Raw genomic sequence first — 27,500 nt, 5'->3', positions numbered from 1 at the left:
TTACTTAACAACTATATGGTATCTTGCCTCATATACACTAAAGGTCAAAGGTCGTGTAAAAGGCTTGACTTAAACATGATTAAGTCTGAGAAATTGGTAATGTATTATTCTTATATACTTTTCTTATCGTATGAAGAACACAAAGCGTTCTGTTTTTTTACTGCGAAGAAATAATCGGACGACTCGAGTGGCGGCTCCTCCTGTCTGTGAATCCTGGAGGTGTAGGTCCATGTAGGATTTTATTAGCACTCATCAGAGTAAAACTCACAACTGGTAAGAAGGTCAATAAAACAATAAAAGGCAATAAACCCAGGGCGTAGCTGCGTTCTTCATCGAAATTTACACATGAGATTGCACAGAACATGAAGAACAAGAAAAGAACAAGGAGATGCATTTACTTTATCAGGAGTCTACAGATGGCAAAGCAGGTAGGCATGAGGACGATTACACCAGGGAGACGCTTAATTATCATATTCTACTGTTACATCTGTGCTGAGATTATTTTCCCCATCTTTTTTAATCATGGGTCATTGTGAATAAATAAGACATCTGACATGTGCCGCATGGTGTTTCATTAAATTAGAAACAAAACGTAAATGTGAATTTGAAGTGATGCATAATTATGATAAATCATTAGGTGTTTCATGGATACATTTAATTTTTTAGACTTGAACATTTCTTAGTCACCTTAATACACCCACCTATACACACACACACACACACCAAAATCAGTGAAAGAATAATGTTAGCGATAAGTGTGCGTACGTTCCAGATCTCTGTTATTCTCTGCGTTCCGCGAGGAGCTAATATTATTCATTATTCATTGTGATTCGTTCTGATTTCCAGTTCCATTTTTTGCTGATTGCACATTCTCCTCAGCTTTCTTCTGAACCCTTGTCTCCTCTCTCCTTCTTGGTTACCTGCAGGTTCGGCAATAATGACGGTGAAAAAGATGACAGCGGTGGTGCTGGCGATTTGACAAGCGTTTCTGCGAATAAGAAGTGTCTGATATGATCAAGCTCTGGAGCGACGGAGTTGGCAGAATGTTCAGATTCTTTAACAGATTGTAAAGTTTCAATGCTCCACCAGGCAGCTTCACTGGGGAGGAAAAAAACAGCAGATCTAAAGCTTCAAGCCCAGACAGACTTCTTTTTTAATCAGCAGACCGCAACAACGGAATGATGTAGCAAACTTTTCTGCTTATAAGGGGTGTGGCTTAGCTTTATAGTTCCTTTTTTATAATTATTACATTTGTTTATGTATTTGGTTCTTTGTCTGAATTGATTTTCTGGACCAGACTGCCAAATAAAAATGGTTCTGCACAAATCCCCCTACTCAAGTGCCTTTCTAAGTTTTCTCAACAACCTGTCCTGGGCCCTGGTTTTCCCCTGTTACTGGATGCTCGACAGGCTCTTGGCATCATGCGTGGCCACGTCACTTGAAAAGCGAAGGCGCTCGCAGGACCCCTGTTCCTTCCTGGCCCTGGGGATGTTAATTTCCACTCCGCTGTACCTAGTACTGCTCCTGGCCTCATTACCCTTTGCCCTGCTGGGATTCCTGGTCTGGGCACCTCTGCAGGCATCCCGCCATCCATATATTTACTCGTACCGGAAACCAGACACAAACCGGGCAGAGCATGGTACTGCTGCAGGATCTGGGGCAGGAAATAGTGAATGGCGTCCACAAGGCCGCAGTTTTTGTTTCGGCAGTGCCAATGTGTGCCTTCTTCCAGACTCGCTGGCTCGCTTCAACAACCTGGCAGACACTCAGCGCAGGGCACGAGAGGTGGGCAAGCGCATCCGTAATGGTGCGAGCCGACCACAAATCAAGATTTACATCGATTCTCCTACAAACACCTCAATTAGCGCTGCATCCTTCTGCAGCGTGGCTACACAAGGCTTTAGACGAACATCATCACTAGATCAGCGTCCTGAACCAACAACTGTAAATGACGGTGACAGTGATCCTGTTGCAGAATGTCCTGTGCACTCATCTGGTGGAACGAGTTCGGACTGCCCTGTTCATAATGCTCAAAGTGTTCCTGAATGTCCCTTACATTCTAATGGAGACGAAGCATCTCCAGATTGTCCAATCCACCAACCAGAAGACATGCAGGCATCCAGTGATTGTCCAGTTCACTCCCCCGCAGTGGTCACAAACTCAGAGGAATGTCCCTTGCATCCATCTGGGGTCCAAATCAGCATCACATCGCCTGACCCCGAGCCTTCTGAGGCCGAAGTCCAAAATCATCAACCTAGTGAGGGAGATATAGGCAGCTTACAGAGTCGCACTGCCTCCCGGGAGTCCTTGACACGTTTCCATGGTGCCATAGATGGGGGAATTTTGTCCAACAATACACTGTCACAGCACCGTACCTCTGTCTTCAAAAGGCCTGTTGGACGCAAGCGTCGACACGGAGATGATGGCTTCGATCATGAGATCTCAGCATTTTTTCCTGCCAATCTGGACTTCCTTTGCCTGCAGGAAGTGTTTGACAGACGTGCAGCAGAACGACTTTGCTGGCAGCTGCATCGCTACTTCCCGTATGTCCTAAGCGACGTGGGACGCTATGGCTGGAAGGGTTGCTGCTCAAGATTCAAGTTTCTGAACAGCGGCCTTGTCCTGGCCAGCCGCTACCCCATATTGGATGCACATTACGAGTGTTACCCCAATGGCCGTTCAGAGGATGCACTTGCTTCCAAGGGTGTTCTCTATGCCAAGGTAAGGAAGCTCTCTATGTGGGCTTGAAGTAGTTGTAATGGCGTTAAACATGGTGGAGCATGAGTAAGCATTTTTTATTTTGCTGTTGTATGGAAAGACTTTGCATTAGATGTGCAAATATTGAACCATTGTGGATTTGACCTAATCTGACCTAATTGTTTTAATGCTTTTCTTTTATGGATCATTAGGCAAATTTCTATAATTGGTCGAAAACTGAGTTTTTGGTGACTGACTGTTTGGTGACATAAGCTTTTGTGGTTGTCTTTCTTCGGGGATCTTTATAGCTTTTTGTGGTCAGCCTGGTTTGCTGTGCATATTGATAGCAGTTGCACTCTGACTTGCAGCCACTTCCTGGCTTTCTGCTTTAAATATTATGCAAACTTAGACAAATGTTCATGTGACAAAGTGAAGCCTCAAAGATAAACGCTGTCACTTAGGATTGAACAGTGATTTTTTTTTTTTTTTTTTGGTTTGTTGTTGTTATTTTTTCTTATTGTGATTATTTATATTTAAGAGGTTATTAATGTAATGCTTTATAATTAAATTGGTACAATTTAATAAAAAAAACACCAAACAGCTTTAATACAGGAATATAAATCACTTTAGACCAGAATAAAATTCATGTTGTGGGCGATTTTTATTTTGTTATTTAGTTTGTCCCTAGTTATACAGTTTAGGTGAGGTTGTGCTGTGAAACCAGGTTCTATTGTTGTCTAGTGTGGTTTTGTTGGTTTCGCGCTTGTAAGCTACATGTGTTATGCTAGCCCAGACAGTGTTTTTTTCTCTCTCTCTATTTTAAAGGCAAGCGTCTGCCCTGGGGTGCACATTACTGTGTCACCATACCATTAGCATAGATGTCGTAGTAGTTTACTTATGAACGCTGAGGATGCTGCAGCACCCTCTAGTGGAACAAATTTAAAAACGGTAAATTGATTGTTATGAAGTTATACAGTATATTATGGTATAAAAATTTTACATTTTTAAAATAAATTAGGAAAAGGGTTTGGTTCACCTGAAAGGATGTGTGTATTATAGAAATCAGATTGTCTGAAAGTTGACCTTACCTCTTTAAATCAATAATCTGTTAAATGTGAAGAATTTGAAAGTGAAAGCTAAAGCTAGAGACCGTGAGTATTTCAGTTACATTCCAACTGAAAGCATCTCTGAATAAAAACACATTACCTTACATCCCTAATACCTTTCTAATATCTTCTTTAGAAAACATTTATATTATTTTAAACACTTCTTGTTATAATTCTAAACAAATAATTCACTGTAACCACAGGGGATGATGTGCTGCCTGTCAATGTGTGAATAGTTCACAGTGCGCCACCAGTAGGATTATAAAGGAACTGCAGATTTTAGCACCTCAAATACAAACATAAAATAAATAAACATTGTTTCAAAGCAACCAAGTTGGGTCCCAAGCACCTGTGCTATCGCCGCCAGAGCACACCACATGCATAACCTGTGTGTTTTTGAGTATGTTAAGACTCAAAAGGCATCACCTATGATGTCACACAGTGTGATGTCACTCAAGGAGTTATTAGCAACTGTTTGTCGTAAGTTTAAGGCATCACTAAGGTTTAACCCATTGAGATATTAAAAATCCCTTCGCTTTTTTGCATCCTTAATGTTTTGAGATTACATTGGCTCGGTTTGATATCAAATTAATAATCGGAGTATATCAAATTCTACTGGGTGCATTTTGCAAACAACAGAAAATAACTGACTTCCTGTTGAGTAGAGCACATGACATGCTCAGCTCAATGAGATCTAAATATGCACCGGGTTTTACATGTATATACAGTATGCAAGTGTAAGCTCTGCAGTAAAATCTCCTGTGTAGAACCACGTCTAGGGCTCAGCCGCTCAGGCGTCCTAATGACATGACGTTTTGAGCAGGTTAGGGTCCTCAAAAAGCCCCGGGTGCTAGAAAAAAAAAACCCTAAGAAGAACAAGACGACCTTTCACACTATGATGTCATAGGGCTGCTGTCATCGTGCTTGGGCCCTAAGAATCAATTTTGGAGTTAGGGTGGCGATATGTGAATTGCCACACCAAAGACAGATAACGGAAACTGATCATAAATCATACTAATTGATTAACATATTTGAAAACCATAATCAAATGTAGGACCAGGGGTAGCTCAGTGGTTAAGGCATTGGACTACGGTTCGGAAGATCCCAGGTTCAAACCCCACAACCACCAAGTTGCCACTGTTGGGCCCTTGAGCGCGGCCCTTAACCCTCAACTGCTCAGATGTGTAATGAGATAAAAATGTAAGTCGCTCTGGATAAGAGCGTCTGCCAAACGCCTAAATGTAAATGTAATCACGTTAAAAACACTGTCTTGTTAAATATACTGGAGGAGAATCAACAAATACAGGCAGGTCTCAAGCTGCTCTTCCATCCTGTGTGGGGAAAAAAGATCAATTCCTAAAGTTACCTGCAGCTTGGAGGCTTAGTTTAATACCACGCAAGCCCTCCAGTAGCAAAAAGATCACACGATTTGTGAAAGCACACTTTAAATAGTCCTCTGCGATGGCACCCGTTTTTATTTTCGTGTAAAGGCTTCAGGCCGAGGTACAGCAGAGACTAAAAAGAAGGAATAAAATGAAAGAAAGCAGCAGCTGCAAGAAATAAAGGTGGAATTTTGGGAGGATTTGTCAGGAATCCTAACGTTAGATGAGCGTTGTAATTTGGTTGTAATGATGTTGTAATGATGATGTTTGACATTCTGTCAAAGTCATTCAAAGAATTTGTCCAAAAACAACCTAATAACAACTTTATACGTAGCGATGCAAATTAACATCATCACAACATTCTGACTACCAAGGGTTCTTACTGGGGTTAAAATATTTATCAATATCATCTAATGGAAATGCCAACGGTGAGTAATTAGAATATTAGAGACTTTATAACGTTTAATCAAATACGTTTAGGAATTTTTTGGGGCCTCGAGAGCATTTTGACAGAAAAAATATTACAGTTTCATTTACATAACGGGATTTTAACTAAACACATAAATGAAAAAAAAACAAAAAGATGCAGGAGTAAAAACTGGACCAAACACTTGGGTGTGAATATTTATTAGTTTATTTTTACTATAAACCCTCTGTAGTGTACGAGACCCTCCCTTCTTTAAAGGTAATTTTGAGCGGTTTAGAGCTGCCGTTGGTCAGGCCTGACTCTGGATGCGTGCTCTGAGTACACACACTGAATAATTTACGATCCTGGCTTTGTAGAGCCGAGCGCCTTTTTGAAGTGTCTCATCTGTAATTCGCAAAGAGAGACGGACTCATGGGTTCTGATCCTCGTCCAGTCTGACCGAGGAATGACGAGCTTGGAGCCGCGCCAAAGTGGAGCCGAGTTCTTCATCACAGAGGGCTTCTTCATGTGGAGAGTAAAACACCGGGTCGGAGGGAGGGGGGGCGAGGGAGGGGGGGAGGGAGAGAGTAGGGGAGAGGGAGGGGGGGGAGAGTAGGGGAGAGGGAGGGGGGGAGGGGGAGAGAGAAGGGGGGCGAGGGAGGGGGGGAGGGGGAGAGAGAAGGGGAGAGGGAGGAGGGAGGGAGAGGGAGGGAGAGGGAGGGGGGGAGGGGGAGAGAGAAGGAGGGCGAGGGAGGGGGGAGGGGGAGAGAGAAGGGGGGGAGGGAGAGGAAGGGGGGGAGCAGCAGCAGTGTTGATGTTTATCTCCTGAGTCCTCGGCTGAACTCCAGTTCTGTTGTCAGAGCCGCCAGACAGACCGCTACATGCTGAGAGATAGGGGGTGGGGTGGGGTGTGGTGGTGGTGGGGGGGGGGTAGAAAGGGGGGGGTTGTTTGACAGTAAGTGCCGTTTGCTAAGCAACAGCATGCCAGAGACTCACAGTGGTTGACAGCATGCTCAACACACACACACACAGATAAAGGTTCCAGTATCTTCTCTTGCACTTGTGCAGAAGTGTTGATATTCAAACACAGTTAGCGTGTTCTCTCCGTCCGTGTTTGGTGGGTTTCCTCTCGGTACTCTGGTTTCCTCCCACAGGCCAAAAACGTTTCCAAATTTCCCATAGCACTGGATGGAAATGGGGTTCCTGGATGGATGGATGGATGGATGGATGGATGGAGGGATGGACTTGGCCGTGGATTTAGTATCTATTAGAGTGAACTGATAGCTCTGTATTTTGATGCTCCTGACTCCAACATGCTGCACTGAATCTGTTCTGGTGGTTCTTGTTTCCTGACATCTTATTAACACATGTTGGTTTTTCCTTTAATTTGATAAGATGTGATGAATGAGTGCAGCTGATGGTGAGATCAACTTGAGCGAAGAAGGAAACAGGCAGCAGAGATGAGTGTAGGGAAGATGAAGAGAGACAGAATATTAATTAAACGTGTTTCCCACAGGAGGCAGCACCTCTCTAATTCAAGCTTTCCTGAGCACAAACTTCTCCCACTTATTATTATTTAAAGCTGGATGAAGTCTCAATGGGACCGGAGTCGGCATCAGGGGGGAGAGACGGATAGAGAGAGAGAGAGAGAGAGAGAGAGACGGGGGGAGAGAGAGACGGAGAGAGAGAGAAAGACGAGAGAGAGAGAAAGAGAGAGAGAGAGAGAGACGAGAGAGAGAGACACACACAGATAGAGAGACAGAGAGAGAGAGACACGGGGGGGGGGTAGGGAGACATGGGGGGAGAGGGAGACGGGGGGGAAGAAAGAGAGAGACGGGGAGAGAGAGACGGAGAGAGAGAGAGACGGAGGAGAGAGAGACACGGAGAGAGAGAGAGAGACAGAGAGACAGACAGACAGAGAGAGAGTTTATATGAATGTCTCTTTCAGGTTCTTTAGTCTCTTATGTAAGTGTGTATGTGGGTGTGTGTGAATGTCCAAGTGTCACTTGGTGTTTGAACTGCGTGTGTCATTCTATGTCTCACTTAGGATTTATGTTAGGTGTGTGTGTGTGTGTGTGTGTGTGTGCGTGCGCACACACGCATGGACTAATTTTCTCAGTCTTATTCATTATGTCTCTGATTTTGTCCTACTCTTGCAGTGATACTAATTTATGTTAGGTGTGTGTGTGTGTGTGTGGGGGGGGGGGGGGGGGGCGGTTTGGGTCTCACTTTGTTTTTTTTTGCCTTCACTAGGTGCCTGAGTCTGTTATGTGCGAGTGTGTGTGGGTGTGTGTGTGTGTGAGTGCATGTCTAAGTGTTGCTTAGTGTCTGAATTATGTGTCTTGTTTTGCGTAATGTGTGTGTGTGTGTGTGTGTGTGTGTGTGTGTGTGTGTGTGTGTGTGTGTTTGAGTACACACAGAGTTCCCATGTTATCAAGGCCACCATATAAGGCCAATTGGTAGGTGTTCAGTTACTGACTGTAGGCCATCTGTTGCTCTGCACAAAAGTATTGGCCCCCATCTGGTTCATGCATTACAGTATAAACCCATGTGTTCAGGCATTAAAGCACAAACTCACTGCACTGAAACAAACACTCCAACCTTGTTGCTCATCCTTTATGCTTTAATCTCCAACTGTAGATTTACAGACTAAAGCTAATGCATGTGCATTGTGTGTGTGTGTGTGTGTGTGTGTGTGTGTGTGTGTGTGTGAGTGATAAATATGTATTTTTAAAGTTAAGTTGATTTACAAGTATATTTTTAAGGACACAAATTAGTATGAGGCGTTTTCAAGTCAAACCGGGACTTGATAAAACTTCTGGTGAATGAAGGTGGGAAAGTGCTGGGCAATCCACTGAGTCCACTGTAGTCTAGCTGAATGTCTGATCCTTAAAAATCGACAGATAACACCAACGTGCCGGAGAGACGCATCTGTGTGTGTGTGACCTGTACACACACACATTCACCAACACCACTTACACATCACAAGAGCTCGGCTGGGCGTTACTGCCACACCCCCGTACAGTCCTCACCTCGCTCCAGCACATTTCCACATGTTTGGGTCGTTAAAGGGTCACAAACTTAAATAATTCTTTTGATTGTGTAAAGCTGCTTTGGGACAATGCCAATTGTTAAAAGCGCTATACAAATAAAATTTAATTGAAAAATTGAATTGAATTAAAGGAGTTCCTGGGAGGCCGGGGTTTCAGACTTGAAACAGACATGTACCCAGAAAACTTTCTACCCTGATGGTGTCCAGGCTCTAGTGAGACACTGAGATAAGTGCATTAGTGTATCAGGGGATTATATAGAGACATAAAGGGGGTTTAGGACTGAGTTTCAAGATTCAAAGAACTTTATTAATCCCAGAGGGAAATTGCTTATATTTGGTTACAGTTTTTTACAGTCATTTACAGAAGGAAAAGAAAAGAGTAAAGAGAAGACATCTAAGTTGCACACTAAACATAATTTTATATACAGTTTATCTGTACAATCAAAAGTTTCGCTTTGACTCGAACAGCCTTTGCATAAGATATACTGATAGTATTCAACCAGGGGATGGTTTTACCGCCGTGTCTCACGGCGATAGCATTTGGGTTTGTGCATTTGCTGGTTTTTGCCACTGAGTGGCGCTATATCCTGTAGACCGAAGCCTCAGGCCAGAAGCAGATAAAATCAAGTAAAACATTGTAATTAAACAAATTTATAATTAAAGTACTAAAGTTACAGTTACAATTAAATTAGATCTTATTATGATCGAAAAAATCGAGAAAAGCTCGGCGTGTAGGGTTTTGTGTCATACTTTGTGTCCTATAAATTTGTCATAGATTTATTAGCTAAAATAAAATAAATTACGAACAAGAACAAGAACAAGAACAATAAAACTTTTTTTAATATTGTTGATTACATCTGGGCTGAAAAAACTTTTAGGTTCTCAAAAATGTAACCGATGAGGACACATGTCCATCAATCTGATACCCAGTCTGCTGGAGAAACTCCCAGGTGGAAGGACACTGCGTTGTGTAGTTCAAAGACGAGAAACCCTTTAAAACAAACATCACACCACCAAAGAGTCAGGATGCGTCACACAGCCGCCATATATTATACTATAACCATATTATACCAAAGAATAGCAGTTATACCCCAAATAAAATACCTCCGCTGTTTTAACCATTACGGAGACGTCACGCAGGTGAAGCCGCGTTGGGCGGGTACATGAGCACAGAGCTCAAATCTCCGAAAACGTTGGCGTTTATTTAATAGACGCTATCTTTAATAACCAGTGGAGGTTTTAAACTGTACACACACACACTCTCGCCTAAACAACTCCCAAAACTAGACCTTGTGACACAATAACAGTAATATTTCTTACACTTTGCAGGCTGCCGTTCAGAAAAATCAGAGAATAAAGAATAAACCAGTTGTTGGGTGAAAATAAACCAACCAGGTGTTCATTTGTAAATGACCCACTCCGATGTGTTTAAAGTACCTGAAATAAGCCAGAATTACAGAAAAACAGCATAAACAACCCAACAGTGTGTTTACCTGTATGTTCTATCCTGAAAGCCTTTTTTTTCAGTTATTTCTATATTCAAAGTTTGATGTCTTTAAATGTAACATTTTTTAAAAATAACAATAAATAGATACAAACAGAGATGCACAAATAAAATTGTTAGCTAGTGAACTTGATCATCTGTCTAAAGTTTTTTTTTTTTTTTTAACTCATTATTGTTCAGTAAATATCAACAGCTCTGGTTCTGATTTTTCCTGTTTGTTGTATAAAGTACACGGATGTGGAAATTACCATCACATCACATAAGCTTTAATCATCTTTCAAATTTTTCAAATATCTGCAGTGAATAAAAATGTCACTTTGCGCCACCTACAGGTCGTTTCACTCATGACACGAAATGTGACCGCTGTTGTTTTGCCGCGGCGGTGAGCACGGCGGTAATAGACATTCTTATTAACATACAGGATATAATGGCTTTTACTTAAAATTTACTTACATTATATACTGTAGATTTACAAAAGATAAACATATATATAAAAGTTTAAAGAAAAATACATATAATAAAATTAATCCTAACAAATATAAAAAAATTGGGTCAAATATCTTTTGTATCTATAAAAACCCTGAAGGTTTGCAGTATCACGCTGCCTGATAAAATTAATTCAGTTTGGTAAATTTTGCTGATGAATGCAGAGTCTTCCTGAAAGGTTCTCTGTCACGAGCTGCATTATGTGTCTATAATGATTAACACACACACACACACACACACACACACACTTTTCCTGTTTCCCGCTCCTACATTTGCTGATGCTTAAATTCTCAGAGCCAAGCGTGAATAAGTACCTGAAATATTCATTTCACATTGCAGGACACACACACACACACACACACAGTGGCACTGGTTCATCTCTACTCTGTAATGGAATTAAATCTACAAATCACCACTGAGGAGCGCTCACTTTTACTCGCCGTGCATTTATAAACCGTACAGCTTGTATTTTATTCAGCCGCGTTAATTAACCCTCCAAGCTTTTTTTTGGCATCAAATGATGTGTGTTTGACGTAAAATCTTTGTAAAGATTTAAATCACATTTCTGAGCCCTTATATACAGCTGCACTCAGCACGTAGTGTACGTCCAAAAGTTCTGACTTCTTATTAAAGAATCACACACACACACACACACACACACACACACACTGGTGACATTGTGGAAAGATAATTAGTGATGGGATGTGACGGGACAGCGTGTTATTCTAAAGATAAAAGGAAACAAAGCAATATTTATGCGATATCACACAAGAGTGCTGTTGTTGTGAATATCAGCACGGCTGTGATGCGGTTGTAGGCACGAGGGCTCAGCATGTGTACCGAAGATATTTAGTGACCATGAGTGTGATATGGCTTTTATCCAACACTTCCACAAACACAAGTTCTTATCCACAGACTATGATTTTTTTTTTTTTTTAACCAGTTAATTTGCTCCGCCCACATAACCTTCCACATCTGGAGGAAATAACTAACTGTGACTGGCGGAGCTGGTGACGGACAGTTAGCGAGCGACAGTTAGTGTAATTAACAGGAGGTGAAAGTAATTTTAAATTCTCACTGTTTCTCTGTAGACCGAAGGTGAGGAGACTAAACCATGGAGGTGGTGACGGACAGTCAGTGACATTAATGATTATAAAACACCTGGGACACCAAGTGATACATGGAGTTTAACATCCCAGTGCTGTTACCGTCCATTGGGATGCCTATTGTCCAATCAGATTACTTAATCATACTAACTGTTTTAGAATAAACAGTTGACTCGACCGTAAGCGAGGCATGGCTACTCGATGCACTGTGGAGTTGTTTAAAGCTGCTCTATGCATGTTACATGTTACATCACTGCGAGACACGTTCTGTGTGTCTCACGCACTCATGACACCCAGATGTACATATTTTACATGTTAAGTCGTCATTTGGAATGTGGAACTCCTTGATGTAGTTTTTTTGTCCCCCTTTTGTCTACTAGCCAATGAGTGTGAGGTCACATGGTACAGCGAATAAGAATAACGGGAATAGTGACCCTATTATTTATGCTGTAACCTCTCGCAGCCGGAGGTCCAGCGAGAGCTGATTGGCCGAGCTCTCTCAGGGGGGAGGGGGGAGAGGTACTCAGCGCTCCCACATTAATCACGGCTCTACAGCCAATCAGGGGCGTCAGTGAGCTCACACCAATGCAAGGAGCGGATAGCGCTGTCCTCCGAGTGTGTGACAGTTCGAAAAGATGCGGTCAGCTGGCGTCACGTGGTTCGGAGGGAAACACGTGATAGTCTTCGGCCCTCCCGGCTGAGTGGTAGTAGTAGCCTTAATGTGGAGCCCCCTAGTGACGGGGAGGAATTGGCCACGACTAAATTAGGGAGAAAATAAGGAAAAAACATTTTTTATAAAATAAAACTATTGTACAAATATGGACAGAATGTTGTGATAAAAAGAATTGTGATACGTAACTAAATATTTTTTTTCTCTCGTTTAGTATTAATGCCTTATCTAAAATACTCCTCTAATAGTTTTATTAAATACCGCTCTGATAACTCATTTATTTTCTCAGATTTAAGTGTCTATGTAAATGAGCTACTGCCGAGCCACGCCAGTCTTGAGAACAGCAGAGCCGAGTCACAGGCCAGGGGGAGGGGCTCTCCTTATATGAGGTCACAATAGGGGGAAATCAAATCAGCTTGTGAAAAAACTGATTAATTTTTTAAAAACTGATTTGTATTCACCTACCCACACACACTGGAGGCCCATTTAAACATCTAAACATCTGAACATCTGAACATGACTCAAAAGAAAAAATTGCATAATTGGCATCTTTAAAATAAACCTGTTTTTTTTTTATCATAAAATTTCTAGACAAGAAATGAATTGGCAGAATAAACACGGACAGTGATGTCTCAGATGTCGTTTGTAAGAAGGTCTTGTAGTAATTGGCATATTTGTTTATTTTATAATTACTCATAAGCATGTAGTCACCTTTAAGTTCTTATAATTATTTATTTTTAAATCAGTTACAGAAAGCTCTTCTGATTCGTGTCGTTTAGGAACGGGAAACATATGTTTTTAATTCTCTCTCTCTCTCTCTGTGTGTGTGTGTGTGTGTGTGTGTTTGTGTGTCTGCTGCAGAAGACGATCTGTCTCTTTAGTTCCGTTTAATCTGCATTAAAAACAAAAACCTGAATCAACCCAAATGACATCAGACTTTACTAAGCCAATTCCCCATAAATCACCCGTGTGTGTGTGTGTGTGTGTGTGTGTGTGTGTGTGTAAGTGTTTGTGAGAGAGAGAGAATTGAAAAATTATGTTTCACATAATGTGGAAAACTAACAAGGACATGCGAGAGCGTGTCAGGTTCCATGACTCAACTTCACGTCTAAATGGTTCCTCGAGATCTTCAGTGTCTCAGCTGGGTTTGTGGATGATCTTTCTGACTCTGAATTAAAAGCCAATAGAAAAAGTTCCGCGCCGAGCCCTGAGGACGCTGTCCTCCTCCTCCTCAGCACCATGGGACAAGGGACAAACCTGTGCAACAAAATGTCCAAAAATGTCCAACCTGACAATAAGGTTTTTAATAGAGAGCGAAGCGGGTGGTAGTTCTCCCTGAGGCCCTTAAGTCCATCAAACGCAGGTTAATAGACATATTGTGTGTTACTAGAGGCTAAAACATGCTAGCTACCTGAGCTGCATAAAACTCAACAGTTATTAATGTCGGTCTTATGCTGTAAATTTAAAACATTCCCCCATCCAAAGACAAAGTCTGCTATTAGCTTCTAGTGCTATTAGCCTCTGGATCGCCAGTATTTTTCTGCTGTAGCATTAGCATTAGCTGGAGCCAAACTGTGCTTTGTTGTCACAATAAGATTTCATGCTAATTAGCATTGTCGTTACGGTAATGCATCTACATGATAAGGTAATGTACTGCAGTTTAGGTTTAAAGGATCTAGCTTTGGGATCTGGTTTGCATTAAAAGATTATCTAATATAAACTCACATTGTTTTAGTTGGTTATCACAGCTGCAGTAGGTTGATAGTTAGCCGTGTAGCTAGCTAGGAAAACTATGTTGGTTGTTACCTCAGCAGCTTGTGTTTAGCTGATCTAAACTCGATGTACAGTATCTGGTTATCAGTGGTGGGATCATATAGGTTGGTTTATATAAACTAGGTTAGTTAGCTGGTTATTGGAGCTAACTCGGGAGTTAACCTACCAGCCTGTTTTTAGATACAAACTACTTTATTCCATGTAACTATGACAACTAGTTCGGTATTTAGTTCACCTGTCTTTTTAGCTACTTTATTTTAGCCAGTTATTACAGATAGATTGGGATTTAACTTACCATTATTTAATTATTTAAACACATCTATTGATATAAAAATATAATCAATCCCACATGTGACAAGAACACGTCATTCCTTTAAGCTCGTATTTAATGTGCACACATGATTCACTGTTGAACTGTTTACTGTTTATCTCATATATTTAGAATTTCTGAAAAGTTTGACTATTTATGAATATTTCCTTATGACAGGACAGGGTGGACATGATAAGCTTGACAACACCAGGCTACAAACACAATATGATGAAAACTGCAAAATATGAGTGTAAATACTTGTTGTTTCAACCTCGAGTGAAAAAAGACAAAGTAACAGAATGATGGCGGTGATGTCACTGATTACATCATCCAGTTTCTTAAAGGGGCAGTTCGCTCAAAATTAAAAAGTAGACATGAATTTTGAAGACGTGTCCAAATTGTTAATTATTATTATTACAAAAAAAGTAATATAAAAAATCTAAATCACTTATTTGATAAAATAATTTGTTGAGAACGATAAGAATTTGAAAAGTATTTTAATATTTATCAGTGAGGTTAGCGAAGCGGCATGTGGGACAAAAATCACACACACAAATAATAAAACATGGATCTAAATGGGGCATTGGTGGCTCAGTGGTTGGTGTTTCACCTGCCGTGCCGAAGGCCCGGTCCGATCCCCAGCCACTGGATGCAGTGCCGGTCCCAAGCCCGGGTTAAGTGGAGGGTTGATCTGGAAGGGCATCCTGCGTAAAAAACCTGTGACATCATATTGATATGAGACAATAATTTCAACTTTAATTAAATCAGGAAATCTTTAATATTATATGAGCTAGTAATCTGTAAAAAAATTTATAAACTTCAGTACATCTTTAATCAATTATTATTATTATTATTATTATCATCATCAATAATACGGAGGAAGTGACGTCAGCGCTGGTGTCTTCGCAGGGTGTTCCGATGGTGGAGTTTTGTCGAGGGAAGGTCCCTTCGCCGACATTCACTACAAACGGAGTAGGGAGTAGGGAGCACCGTGTGAAGTACACTTCGGAATAGAACGCAGCTCGGGACTCGAAAAGTTCAATAAATCGCGTGTCGGCGGAGTCGCACATTAGCGGTTGTGATGCATATTGTGAGCGACAAAAAATTAAACACGTTTTATTTTAATGTTACAAGATCACCATAATCCTCATTTAATTAAAAAAATGAAATAAAATCTAATAAAATTCAATTAAATACTCAGCCGCAGCAGGATGAAAGAGTCACATGCGGCTCCGGAGCCACGCTTTGCCGCCCCCTTACCTGATTGGCCGAGCTCTCTCAGAGGGGCGGGATGAGAGGTACCTCGTGCTCCTACATTAATCCTACATTAACAGCCAATCAGGGGCGTCTGTGAGCTCAGGCACGCGGAAGGAGCGGATAGCGCCATGTGACTCCACCCCCAACGGTACATGAGCGAGCAGTTCGATAAGATGCGGTCGGCTGGTGTCACGCGGTCCGGAGGAAACACGTGATAGTCTTCGACCCTCCTGACTGAGTGGGAGTAGTAGCCTTAATGTGGAGCCCCCTAGTGACGGGGAGGAATTAAACACGACTTAATTAGGGAGAAAATCTGAAAAAAATCCAGATTATTAATAAGACTAATTTCCCTATTTTGCAATGTGTTCATGATAACTGGGAGATTCTGATGAAGACATCAAAGGTACTTTACAGTGATTTTGCTCCAGCTGTCGCAGCTCAGGTTGGTAGTTTCTGGACTGTTTTGTTAAAAAATAAAGTTTAAAGAGGAACATGCAGAGAGACACAAATGTACAACCTGTTCATGTGAAAATCACACAGAGGTGTTTTTATTTTATTTTATTAATTTTTTACCCAAATATGCCCAGGGGATCTCCCTTTCATGTGTCCGTGTCAGCTTCCATCAGACACCACAACCCATCAGGAAGCTCATACACACTTCAGACCTTCCTAAACATTATTTACATTATTGTACAGACACACACACACAGCTAGAAAACTATTTCATCATAAGTTTGTTTTGGGTTGTGAAGTGGTTAATTTAATTTAACAATTGTTATTGTCGCAAACTTTATAGAATCTAAAGAAATTATGGAAGTTTGTATGAAATGTGAGTGTGTTTGAATTAAAATGATAAGTTAAGCCTTAAGTTTGTCACACATACATTACAGCACAGTGAAATTCCTTCTTCCCGTATCCCGGTGTAACTGGGGTCAGAGTGCAGGGTCAGCCATGATACGGCGCCCCTGGAGCAGTTAGGGTTAAAGCCCTCGCTCAAGGGCCCAACAGCGACACCCTGATGGGGCTGGGGCTCGAACCGCCGACCTTCCGATAAGTAACTCAGAGCCTTAACACTCTGAGCCAAATGTAAAAGTGTCTGAATTAAAATGATAAGCTAGGTTAGCACTGCAGCTTCACCCCGCCAGGGTCTGGGTTCGATTCCCGCCTGGGGGTCTGTGTGTGTGTGTGTGTGTGTGTGTGATGCATTGGCACCCTGTCCAGTGTGTACCCCGCCTTGTGCCCTGAGTCCTCTGCGACAGGCTCTATTGTGTTTTACGTCACTTATTAAATCTTATTGTTAAACTTTGATTATTATAACAGTTTTGCTCTACACTGAATGTGTGTCTTCACTCCTGCTCTTCCAGTTAGTGGTTAAGAAAATCACTTGATTGACAGATTTTCTTCTTGGTGTGTGCACAGGTCCAAGTGGCCACTTCACATCAGGAGCAGAGGATTGTGGGATACATCACCTGCACCCACCTGCATGCTATAGAAGGTGAGTCTTACATTTAGACTGTAACAGACATCACAGAGACTCACCTCAAGGAGAAAACACGTCTTATTTCATTTATTAAATCATCAATAATCAGTAAAAATTATCATATTATTTTATTTCTCTCACTGTGTGTGTGTGTGTGTGTGTGTGTGTGTGATATAAAAGCAAAAATGCTGCATGACGAGATCAAAAAGGCACCTACAAGCTCTATGCATGTCTACTCATTCACACACACACACACACACACACACACACACTGATCTGCTCTCACTTTCTGCACAGAATAACGTTCACAGCCCCTTTAACCACCCACACACTCAGAGACACACACACACACACACACACACACTCTCACACACTCTTACACGCAGTAGTGCGTAACCATGGTGACGGGTCGTGGCCGAGTTCGGCGTCAGTGCTGCTATTTAAAGGTTGTGGACGTAGGGAAGACAGAGCTCCCTGCTATTCCTGGAGCCTCACACACTCCTGTCTGCTAGCGGTGCTAATTACAGCGCGCGCAGCTTTTCCCTCCACATGTGTGAAATATGAAGGAGAAGGAGAGATTTATCAGCTGCTGTTAGGGTTCGAGTCAAGAATAAAGTGTCATTGTGGTACTGCATCCTCTGGCACGTGTGAGGCCACGCCTCCTTTATTGTGACTGACAGGTAGACAAAGCACTCGTCAATCAAGAAAGCCTATGATAGGAGTAGAGGTCACGCCTTTTTTACTCTAAGACCACGCCCCCGCCACATGCCTCGTCACTTTCACTGTGATTTGAAAAGTCACACACACACACACACACACACACACAGCAGAAGTTGTTTAAAAGTTGTAATTCCATTATACTGTATGAAACGCTGCACCTTCAATTCCTCTCTCGTCTCCTTCAGCTGAGATTTTTTTAATTAATATTAATAAATAATCCAAACACTATGACATCAGCCCCATTACGTCATAGTGTGTAAAGGGCCGCTGATGCTTTTTGATGGATTATGTTTAAAAAAAAGAATAAAATAATAGTTGCAATCAGTGATGACGGGCCCAAGCACCCTGCGCCATCACCACCCGGCTGCACCGCACAACTCACACGTCACACACGTCACACACTGTACAGGGCTGATGTCAGTTTGGGCTCTAAATATTTGTTGAGTGCGTGCATGTGTGTGATTTATGAGTGTGTGTGTGTGTGTGTGTGTGTGTGTGTTAACATTTGTGATGTGTACGTGTGTTCAATAGCTCGCAGATGCTGAAAGAAAAGCCTCCCACTATGATGTCACTGAACGTGTCACTTAATATGATGTCACTCAATATGATGTCACTCATTATGATGTCACACAGAAAGTTATTAATATTAAGTTATTAATAATTAAAAAGATATAAAAAATCCCTCTACAATTTTGCGTCCTCAGTGTCTTTATATCACATCGGCTCGGTTTGGTGACGATGGTATAAATCCCCTAAGAGGAGTAGATCAAAATCCATCAGGTGCGTTTTGGCAAACGACCCAAAATAACCCCTCCTGTTAAATTAACTAATGACTTCCTGGGTGACATCACCGCGTGCGTCTTGAGCATGTTAAGAGCTCGAAAAAGAGCCGGACGTTCCATGTGCTTTGTGTCTTAACACGTTTAAGTTGTTTAGTTTAGTTTGGTTGTTTAATGTGCAACTAATGTTTTTATTTTAGTAAATTTATTATTTATTACTCTTGTCTCCTGTAAATGACTGTGAGCGACTGTAGCCAAATATAAGCAAATCAAAAGTTCTTTGACTCTTGAATCTCAGAACAGGTTGCGAGGTGCGCCCGGGCGGCGGTGGCGCAGGTGCTTGGGCCCACGCATCGTTGCTTGCAACTATATTTTCTCTTTCTTTTTCATTTATTCTCTGTTTTCTGTTTTTCATTTTAGTCCATTCCCACCGAGTATGAACTCACGTATAACTTGTTTAAAGTTCGCCTCTCTTTGTGAGCGGTGCATCACGCCTGTATGTAGCCTTCTGTTGATCAGATTCCTGCTAAACTGGTTTAGGCCACAGCGTCAGTTCCACTTTTTAATGAATGTGTTATGATGTCTAGCGGCGAGATGGCTAATAAAAGCAAATCACATGGCACATATCAGCATCATCAAAGCTGCACGGGATCTCTGTCTCTGAATAAAGCTGGGTCTAAATCAGGACAGTCTTTATACATTTATAATATTTATTATAAATAAATATTAACAGACTTATTAACAGTCTGTCTAATTATTATAAAACCCTGTTTGTCCAAATGAATGAGACGCGAACGAGCCGTTAATCATGACCTCGTTGTCTCTCGGGCCTCGAACAGGCGACGCGTCGGTGCGATGCGAGCAGTTGGATCTGCTCCTGCAGTGGGGCGCTGAGTTCAGGAGGAACACGGCTCAGGCTGCAGCTCAGGAGAAAGGTGTGGAGGACCAGGTCGCCTTCGACGTCATCCTTGGAGACCTCAATTTCGATAACTGTTCCTCAGGTGAGCTGCAATCCCTCCATTAATTATTAAAATAAATACCAACCATGACTATTATTAATAATTTTTGTTTCCATTAATTTAAGCATTTTCTTATCATCAATATTTTTTATATTATTTTCTCCCTGATGCTTTTACAGCTCGTTTAAACAGATGAATGAAGACAGGGATTTGTGTTTAACGCTTCTCTTTTTCTCTCTGTTTTAGAGGATAAGTTGGAGCAGCAGCACTCTATCTTCACTCAGTACAGAGATCCGTGTCGTCTGGGGCCTGGAGAGGACAAACCATGGGCTTTGGGTGAGTCGCTGCCGCTCGCTGGCCTGCACGCAATACTGCCCCCCTGTGGATCATCACTGACACTGCGACCTGCTTTTATACGTCACGCATCATCAAAGGAGTTTCCACTTCCCCAGTCTAGTGTCGGTCTAGTGTTAGTCTGGTGTTAGTCTAGTGTTAGTCTAGTGTTAGACTAGCCTTAGTCTAGTGTTAGTCTAGTGTTAGTCTAGTGTTAGTCTAGTGTTAGTCTGGTGTTAGTCTGGTGTTAGTCTAGTGTAAGACTAGTGTTAGTCTAGTGTTAGTCTAGTGTTAGTCTAGTGTTAGTCTAGTGTTAGTCTTGTGTTAGACTGGGTTTAGAGTTAAGAGAAGTGTAACACTGTTTAGTTTCTCAGCACAACCGAGCCGGAGCTCCTTCTCTCACTCAGTTTAATATTAATGATAAATTCAGCACAGAAAAAACACACACGTCGTGGATCCTGTCTCTCACACCACTCTCATTCCCTCTCCTTCTTTTCTTTTTTAAAAATTTAGTTTTTTTTTCCTTTTCTGTCTTTTTATTCTTTTTTCTTTTCTTTCATTTCTTTCTTTTCTCCTTTTTTTTCTTTTGTCCTTTTTGTTTTTCCCTTTTAATTTTTATTTCTTCTTAATTATTTCCTTTTTTCCTTTTCACTCCTTCCGTCTCGTCCCGTCCTTCCTGCCCCTCCTGTCCTTGTCTTCTAACATTCCTTTCCTCAAACCTCTTCCCCTTTTTTTTATTTTCTCCTCTATGTCTTCCTTCACACGCCGCAGTGAGTTTATGACGTTCTCGATGTTTAAAGTTGATATAAAATTCCCGTTCAGACGTTACAGACTCCACTAACGGGGACGTGGAGCAGACGTTAAGTGAGGACTAAATCCCCAGGCAGAACAGCATTGTGGGTAATGTAATGTATAAAACTGTTGGCCGAAGTGAAAGTAAAAGACGCTGTCAGTTTGTGAACTGAAACAATAAAATAAAATGAATGTTGGTATAAAATATTTGGTGAGAAGTGAGATAACGTCGCCTCTACATTCTGCCCGAGAGATCTTCAGAGCTTCATGCTTTCTGTGTGTGTGTGTGTGTGTGTGTGTGTCTGAGCACACTGAGCAAATTTAGACGTGCCGCAGGCGCCGCTCGCCCGCAGATGGTGTGTGAGCTGAGCTGGCAGGAAGCGCCCGTTGAGACGCTGCTTTCCCAGCATGCTCCACAAACAGACCGGTCTCTAAACGGTAGCTGCGGTGCCGCGGTGGCTCACGTCCAGCTTTCTTAAACACAGACCTCCTCTGTGTCGAGAGCCTCAGGAGATCACGGCGCGCTCGGGGAAAACAAAATGGCTGCCAAACTTTCTCAATTTCAAAAAGCCGTTGTTTGTGTGTCTGAGGATTTATTTATTTATTTATCATTTTTTTACCTGAACTGTAAAACGGTTCTCTCGAGTCTCTTAGGGGGAAACGAACCACAAATGGAGTCCGTCAGCTCAGCCGAGATGTTTTGGTCTCTCGTGTGGCTCGAGGCTAACGTAGCTAAGTAGTGGAAAATGGAAACTTCTCCATCGCAGGTGTTCGACTAAAATGCAAGAAGGTCCGATTACATTAAGTTCCTTGTTTTATAAAAATCCAGGAAGCTACAGTTACATGACGGACACCAGAGCTTAAAAGAAACATTAATAATAAGTTCATGGCTATAAATACCGAAATATATTCCGACAGAGGGACAAAGAATAAGGGGGTTTGAACACTATGGGCTTTGATCAGGAACCAGGAACCTGATACAATACCATGACGATACTCAGGTGTCCATTCGGTTCATACTGCAATTCTTTGAGCATCACGATTTTATAAATATTACAGATTTAATATTACACTTGTTTTAGATTCTGTTAAACTTGTAAGGTTTAATATTCAACTTCAAATTTCCAGCCATCCCTGTAGGAACCCCTGTAGTCCATCACGGGGCCGTGGGGGTCAGTGGTGACCTTTATATTCATTCTCATTTTGTATGACCATGGCAGGAACTCGGGTCAACTTTTACACACTATGGGCAATGTGTTTGGACTGTGGGAGGAAACCGGAGAACCTGAAGGAAACCCACAAAGCTAACCACTTAGCCATCGTGCCGCCAACTTCAAATTTAAATTAAACAAAATAGCAGGATTGTTACTGACCAGCACTAAAGAATAAGAACCGACAAATAATTCGCTCCTACATGGGAGGCCAATGTGTGAGATTAGGGTTAGAACGCCACCTGCAGGATTATAAAGAACTGGTGACATTTTACAGCCTCCAAACTCTTAATTCACTCTTTGGAGAAAAAAATCTGCTTTTTTGATTCCCTACTTTCTTCTGGCTGTGTAATGTCGAGGCGTCACTACAGCAGACCATCAGATTTACACTGGACCGGCACTGCATCCAGTGTGTTAGGGTTAGTACAGGGTGACCCACTGATGGCAGGCCCCAACCCACATCCTCAGATTTCCAAATCAACAACCTCCTGTAGATCTTTAGTCGCCTGAGGCCCCACACCCCCAACAACTTTTGTGAAAGTAACGTTATAAAAATGTGTTTCTGATGAAGATTCGTGATTCATAACCGAATCGATTGGCTTCCCGTCTCTAGCACGGATACGGCTTGACTCCAACGTTTGGTATTTTAGTGTAATGTTAAACACTCTCTATCACGTGGGCACAAACCAAACATGCAGCCATAACTGAACACGTCTGGAGCCGTCTGTCTCCTCTGAAATCTCCACGTGCCTGACCTCATCCTCTGACCCCCACAGCTGCTTACGTAGATTCTTCTCTTTTTGTTTATTGATGGCTCACAAACCCGCTGTGTGCATACTGACACCTGCTGGACGGGCCGTGTAAATATGCAAGTGTACTCGGGTACAGAACATTATTATTATTATTATTATTATTATTGTGAAAGCTGGCCAATAGGAGAAGAGGGAAAGGAGAGCAGCATAAAGCCGCCTGAAGCATTTATCTGTATTAATCCTAATCTTACAGTTCCAATCGAAAGACATGTAACTCCCTCCTGTATTTAATATAAATCAAGTCCAAAGGTTGGAAGTGTGGAATGATCACATTTCCTCTTAGACGTAATTAATCTGCTCTCGTAACTTCATTAATGCGTGAGACAGAGCTGGACCATCAGTGTGGAAGAATGGAAACATCCTGTCACATGACTGCGTATAATATGACTTCCTGTGCTGTGGAGTCTCACCAAACTCAGTGAAATGTTAAACTGATTAATTACGAGGTTCAATTACTCGTCTAACTCAAAGAGAAGCTAAAAGACACAAATAGTGAAGACGGAGATCGTAACATATATAAACACACACACACACACACACATATATATATATATATATATACAGCCTAATGAAAGGAGTTTTTAATTTTCTCATGTCCTGGTTAGGAAGCTGGAGTCAGTGCGCAGGGTCGGCCAGGATACAGCGCCCCCTGGAGGAGTGCTGGGGCTCGACCCCTAACCCTTGTGATCAGTAGCCCAGAGCCATGACTGGTTGAGACACCGCTGGGATTACATTTGGGAAAACTGTAAATTATTTCATATCTCTTTATTTCATCCCCTTCTATACTAAAGTGACAAAAGATTATAATTATAGAAAAGTTAGAAATGAACAAGATGCTATTAAAGAAGAAGGACTTTTTTAAATGATTATTAAAGCTATATTACACTCCATATAAAATGCATGAGAGGAGAAGATGAATTGATTCTCAATACTGTACATTAACATAAAGTGACCTGAAGAGCGAAACTACAAAATAAATGTTCAGATGATGAATGTCATTAAGTTCTATAAAGTTCTGTGACGAGGATTTATTACAGAAAGAAATCACGTTTATACTTTTTCATGCTGTCTGATCTCAAGAAAATGTGTTATTAATTATAAATGACCTACTTTAATGACTTTACAAACATTCTCACGTGTGCAGAACATAAAGTAAAAGCAGGGTGAGAAAAGGGCATGCTGGGAAATTCCTGTTTGTGTCTGTATGAAGTTTGTGATTTTATTATAGAAGAAAAGTTCAATCGGTTCCTCTGTTCAGTGTTGAAAAAAATGAATTGTAGGTGTTTTTATAAACATGTATTATTTTATGTGTTAGTGATGCTGAACAAACAGGGCAGACTGAGGAAGATGTTTTAATAGAAAGTGTTCATTTCCCCACACGTGTTGAATTTTAGCCGCTAAACAGAAAAAGGACAAAACAAGAAACTGAGGAACTGAAAGAATGACCTTAAGGGTGAATTTTTTTTAAAAGCCCCAGAGATGTGTAGCATAACGTGAGATAGAGGAAGCGTAATTATGACTCACGGCTCTGTTGGAGCGGCGCGGAGCCCACGCACGGGTGCAGAGTCGAGAACACAAGCTCTAAACCGGTCCTGATTACACAAGGATGTCAGATCTGTGTTCTGGTAATGACTGGAGTGTCTGCCGAGGCGTTTAGATTCATGCAAAAGAGGGGATTGATTGCAGGAGGAGATGACGCTCGGTGCTCCTGTAATGAGCCGCGGCGTCGCGCGTTTCAGCGCCGAGAAAGAATTCATGCAGAACGTTGGTGCAGGTGTTAACGTGAACATCATCGGGTCCACCAGGAGTCACTTTAGAAATACTGTGCAAACCTTTTTCTCTCTCTCTGTGTGTGTGTGTGTGTGTGTGTGTGTGTGTGTGTGTTCACAGGTACTCTGCTGGACACGAGTGGTTTGTATGATGAAGAAGTCAGCTCACCAGAGAGCCTACAGAAGTAAGTCTCATACACACACACACACACACACACACACACACACTGTAAGGTTCACTTGCAGGGGCAACATAATCACGTGATCAAAAAGGAAACACAAAAACTTGGAGAGACACTAAGACACACATCTGAGGAAATCCCACCCCCCCGTCACTCATGGGGGATTCCCTACTGTTTCTGTGTAAGACCCTGACACACTCTGTGTGTGTGTGTGTGTGTGTGTGTGTGTGTGTGTGTGTGTGTGTGTGTGGACATTTGCATACGAATTCTGTGAAACCCTAAAAGACCCCCGGAATATAAATATATGTTTAAAGTGTGTGTAATGACTGTGAATTTAAATCCCTTAAAGAACCCTTTACTGTGTGTATTTTATCATTCATTAAATAACCATTTTTATTCTAAAGGAACTCTTGAAGAATCTTTCCTCACGAGTTTGTGTTCTACCTGAGAACCTCATTCAGTGAGCTCTTAAAGAAATGAGAAATGTTTTCATTATCTAAACAACCTTCATGTTCCAGTGAACCTCTTAAGGAACCATTAAAGAACCACCTCACTCCACAGAACCTTTTGTAAGAAACTTAATTACATGAGGAACCCATAAAGCACTATTTCTCTCCTAGAACCACTGAAGAATCTCTTTTTATTGTCTGAGTGTGTATTAACTGGGACACTTATGTTTGGAAGCTAAAGATGATTAAATATCTGGTGACGTCTTAAAGCACTATTTCATCTCACTATGGCTTAAAGGAATGTTCTTTCAGTTGCCAGAGAACCTTAATACACCAGTGACCCCTTAAAGAACCTTTTTGTCCTAAGTGTGTGTTTATTATATCTCTTTATTATAACCCTTTGTTGGAAATTAAGAAATCATAATAATCCAATAAACTCCTTTTATTTTCCAGAAGAGTGTGTGATAACTGTCACTGTCTTTATTTGAATTCTAAAAAACACCTTATTTCCAAACAAAATGTTAAAGAAAAATAGAATTCCCTTGTTTTTGTAAAATAGTGTGTTTTGATTGGGAGCCACAGTGACGTCTTATGAACCATCGGAGAGCCACTTTTTAAAGCCACTATTTAAATGAATGATTTAGCGACTCTTTAAATGGACCATGCAGAACCCTTTGGTGCACTCCGATATCCTTTACATGCAGGAGTCACTAACCCTCTGCGTTCCTCTTTAACAGAGTTATGGAGAACGAAGAAGGCAGGAAGGAGTACCTGGTTTTCCCGGCGAGTAAGAACCACTGTCCGAGTCAAAAGGGTCGTAAGATCCCGCTGAAGGGAAACGGGCGCAGGATCGACTACATCCTGTACAGAGAGGAAGGCCTGCAGGCCGACTGGAAAGTGGTGAGTGTGAACTAATGATATTACCTGATCGGAGTGAAGAACAATTATTTGACTTTATTTAAATAGTAAGATTTTGTACTTTTGACGTGTTTATGGTTGAGTTTAATGTTGCTTCGTCCAGACTGAATGCTGTGGGAGTCAAAACATAATGTGAGATCAAAAGGCTTGTCATAAACCTATCATAGGACTAAATCAGCCTGAAAGGGTCTTGTGTCTTCAAGGCATAATATTTCTGTATATTTCTGTATTTTGGAAATCAGTGTCTTTGTGTATGTAGAGTCTTACAAAAGTCAAAAGTATTTGCCCCCCCCTGATTTCACACAGTTTTGAATCTTTGAAGAAGACAAAGAGACCAAAAACTATTTATAGACGACCTTTTTATTTCCTATAGGAAAACAGTAATCTAAAACCAACAGTTTCTGTATGGAAAAAGTAATTGCCCCCTTATGTACTCCATCAACATTTAAACTATTATGTTCAGTTAGACTTGACACACCCAGGCTTGAGGCCTGTTAAATCTTGTCATCACTTCCACAGAAGCTTTACAGTAATATGAACTGGGCTGGAAGTTCAACAAGCTGCACGCTGCCATAGATCCATTTGGAAACGGTAACAAATGTGTTTCTAAAGCAATGTGACTCCTCAGTGAGAGACATTATTCCTTAATGGAGAAAAACACACTGATCATACTGATGCTCCTCCTGAAGACTTGCTCTGGAAAGTCAACCACACAGAGAAACTTCTGAAAAACATCTGGACCTTCTGACCTCATCTCAGCGTCCGGGTCGGGGGCGGAGCCTATCACAGGAGACTTAGGGCACGAGGTGGGGTAGACTTTGGACAGGGTGCCAATCCATTGCAGGGCACACACACACACACACACACACACACACACACACACATCCAGTGTTCATGATTTAAAAATTAAATAATGAAATAATGAAATAATTAATGGGAGAGCTGCAGGGTGAAGAGCTTTAGAGAATAAGGACATCATACAGGACATTAAATGTGATGATGTGGGGACGCTGTGTGTGTGTGTGTGTGTGTGTGTGTGTGTGTGTGTGTGTGTGTGTGTGTGTGTGCTGCTCCGGCCCCTGGGCTGAAAGTAACCGTGCCTACCATGACTGGACAAACGATGAATTCTCTCTGACAGCTAATCCTGAATGAAGATATCTGGACATGTGTTCATAATCTGAAGCGTGTCTCCGTTTTATTGTCTTTATAACAACAGTTAGTTCTAAAGGAGTAATCTGATTGGACGAGAGTCGGTATTCCCCGAGTGCTGATAACAGACAGTAACAGCACTGTGAGGTGTAACTCTGTGTATGAGTGGGCGTGTCCCAGGTGTTGTCCAGTGGTTAA

At 41.6% G+C, this 27,500-nt stretch overlaps 1 protein-coding gene across 3 annotated transcripts in view; it reads left to right on the top strand.

Annotated features, from left to right (window-relative positions):
• smpd3 (sphingomyelin phosphodiesterase 3) overlaps window positions 1–27,500 on the top strand; it is a 61,272-nt gene that overhangs the window by 31,653 nt on the left and 2,119 nt on the right. For 2 of the 3 annotated variants that reach the window (XM_053506108.1, XM_053506109.1), the window contains exons 2-7: window positions 927–2,721; window positions 17,169–17,244; window positions 19,568–19,729; window positions 19,934–20,023; window positions 24,726–24,789; window positions 25,973–26,135. In XM_053506108.1, coding sequence (XP_053362083.1) covers window positions 1,312–2,721; window positions 17,169–17,244; window positions 19,568–19,729; window positions 19,934–20,023; window positions 24,726–24,789; window positions 25,973–26,135 — 1,965 coding nt within the window. In that variant the 5' untranslated portion in view covers window positions 927–1,311. Of the gene's footprint in view, window positions 1–373; window positions 429–926; window positions 2,722–17,168; window positions 17,245–19,567; window positions 19,730–19,933; window positions 20,024–24,725; window positions 24,790–25,972; window positions 26,136–27,500 lie in introns of those variants that run through there. The other variant, XM_053506110.1, reaches the window with a different exon arrangement.

Source organism: Clarias gariepinus, chromosome 10 (assembly GCF_024256425.1).
Source record: "Clarias gariepinus isolate MV-2021 ecotype Netherlands chromosome 10, CGAR_prim_01v2, whole genome shotgun sequence".
Taxonomy (NCBI): Eukaryota; Metazoa; Chordata; class Actinopteri; order Siluriformes; family Clariidae; genus Clarias; species Clarias gariepinus.
The sequence above is the reverse complement of the archived record's forward strand: the minus strand, read 5'-3'. Positions and strand labels throughout refer to the sequence as shown.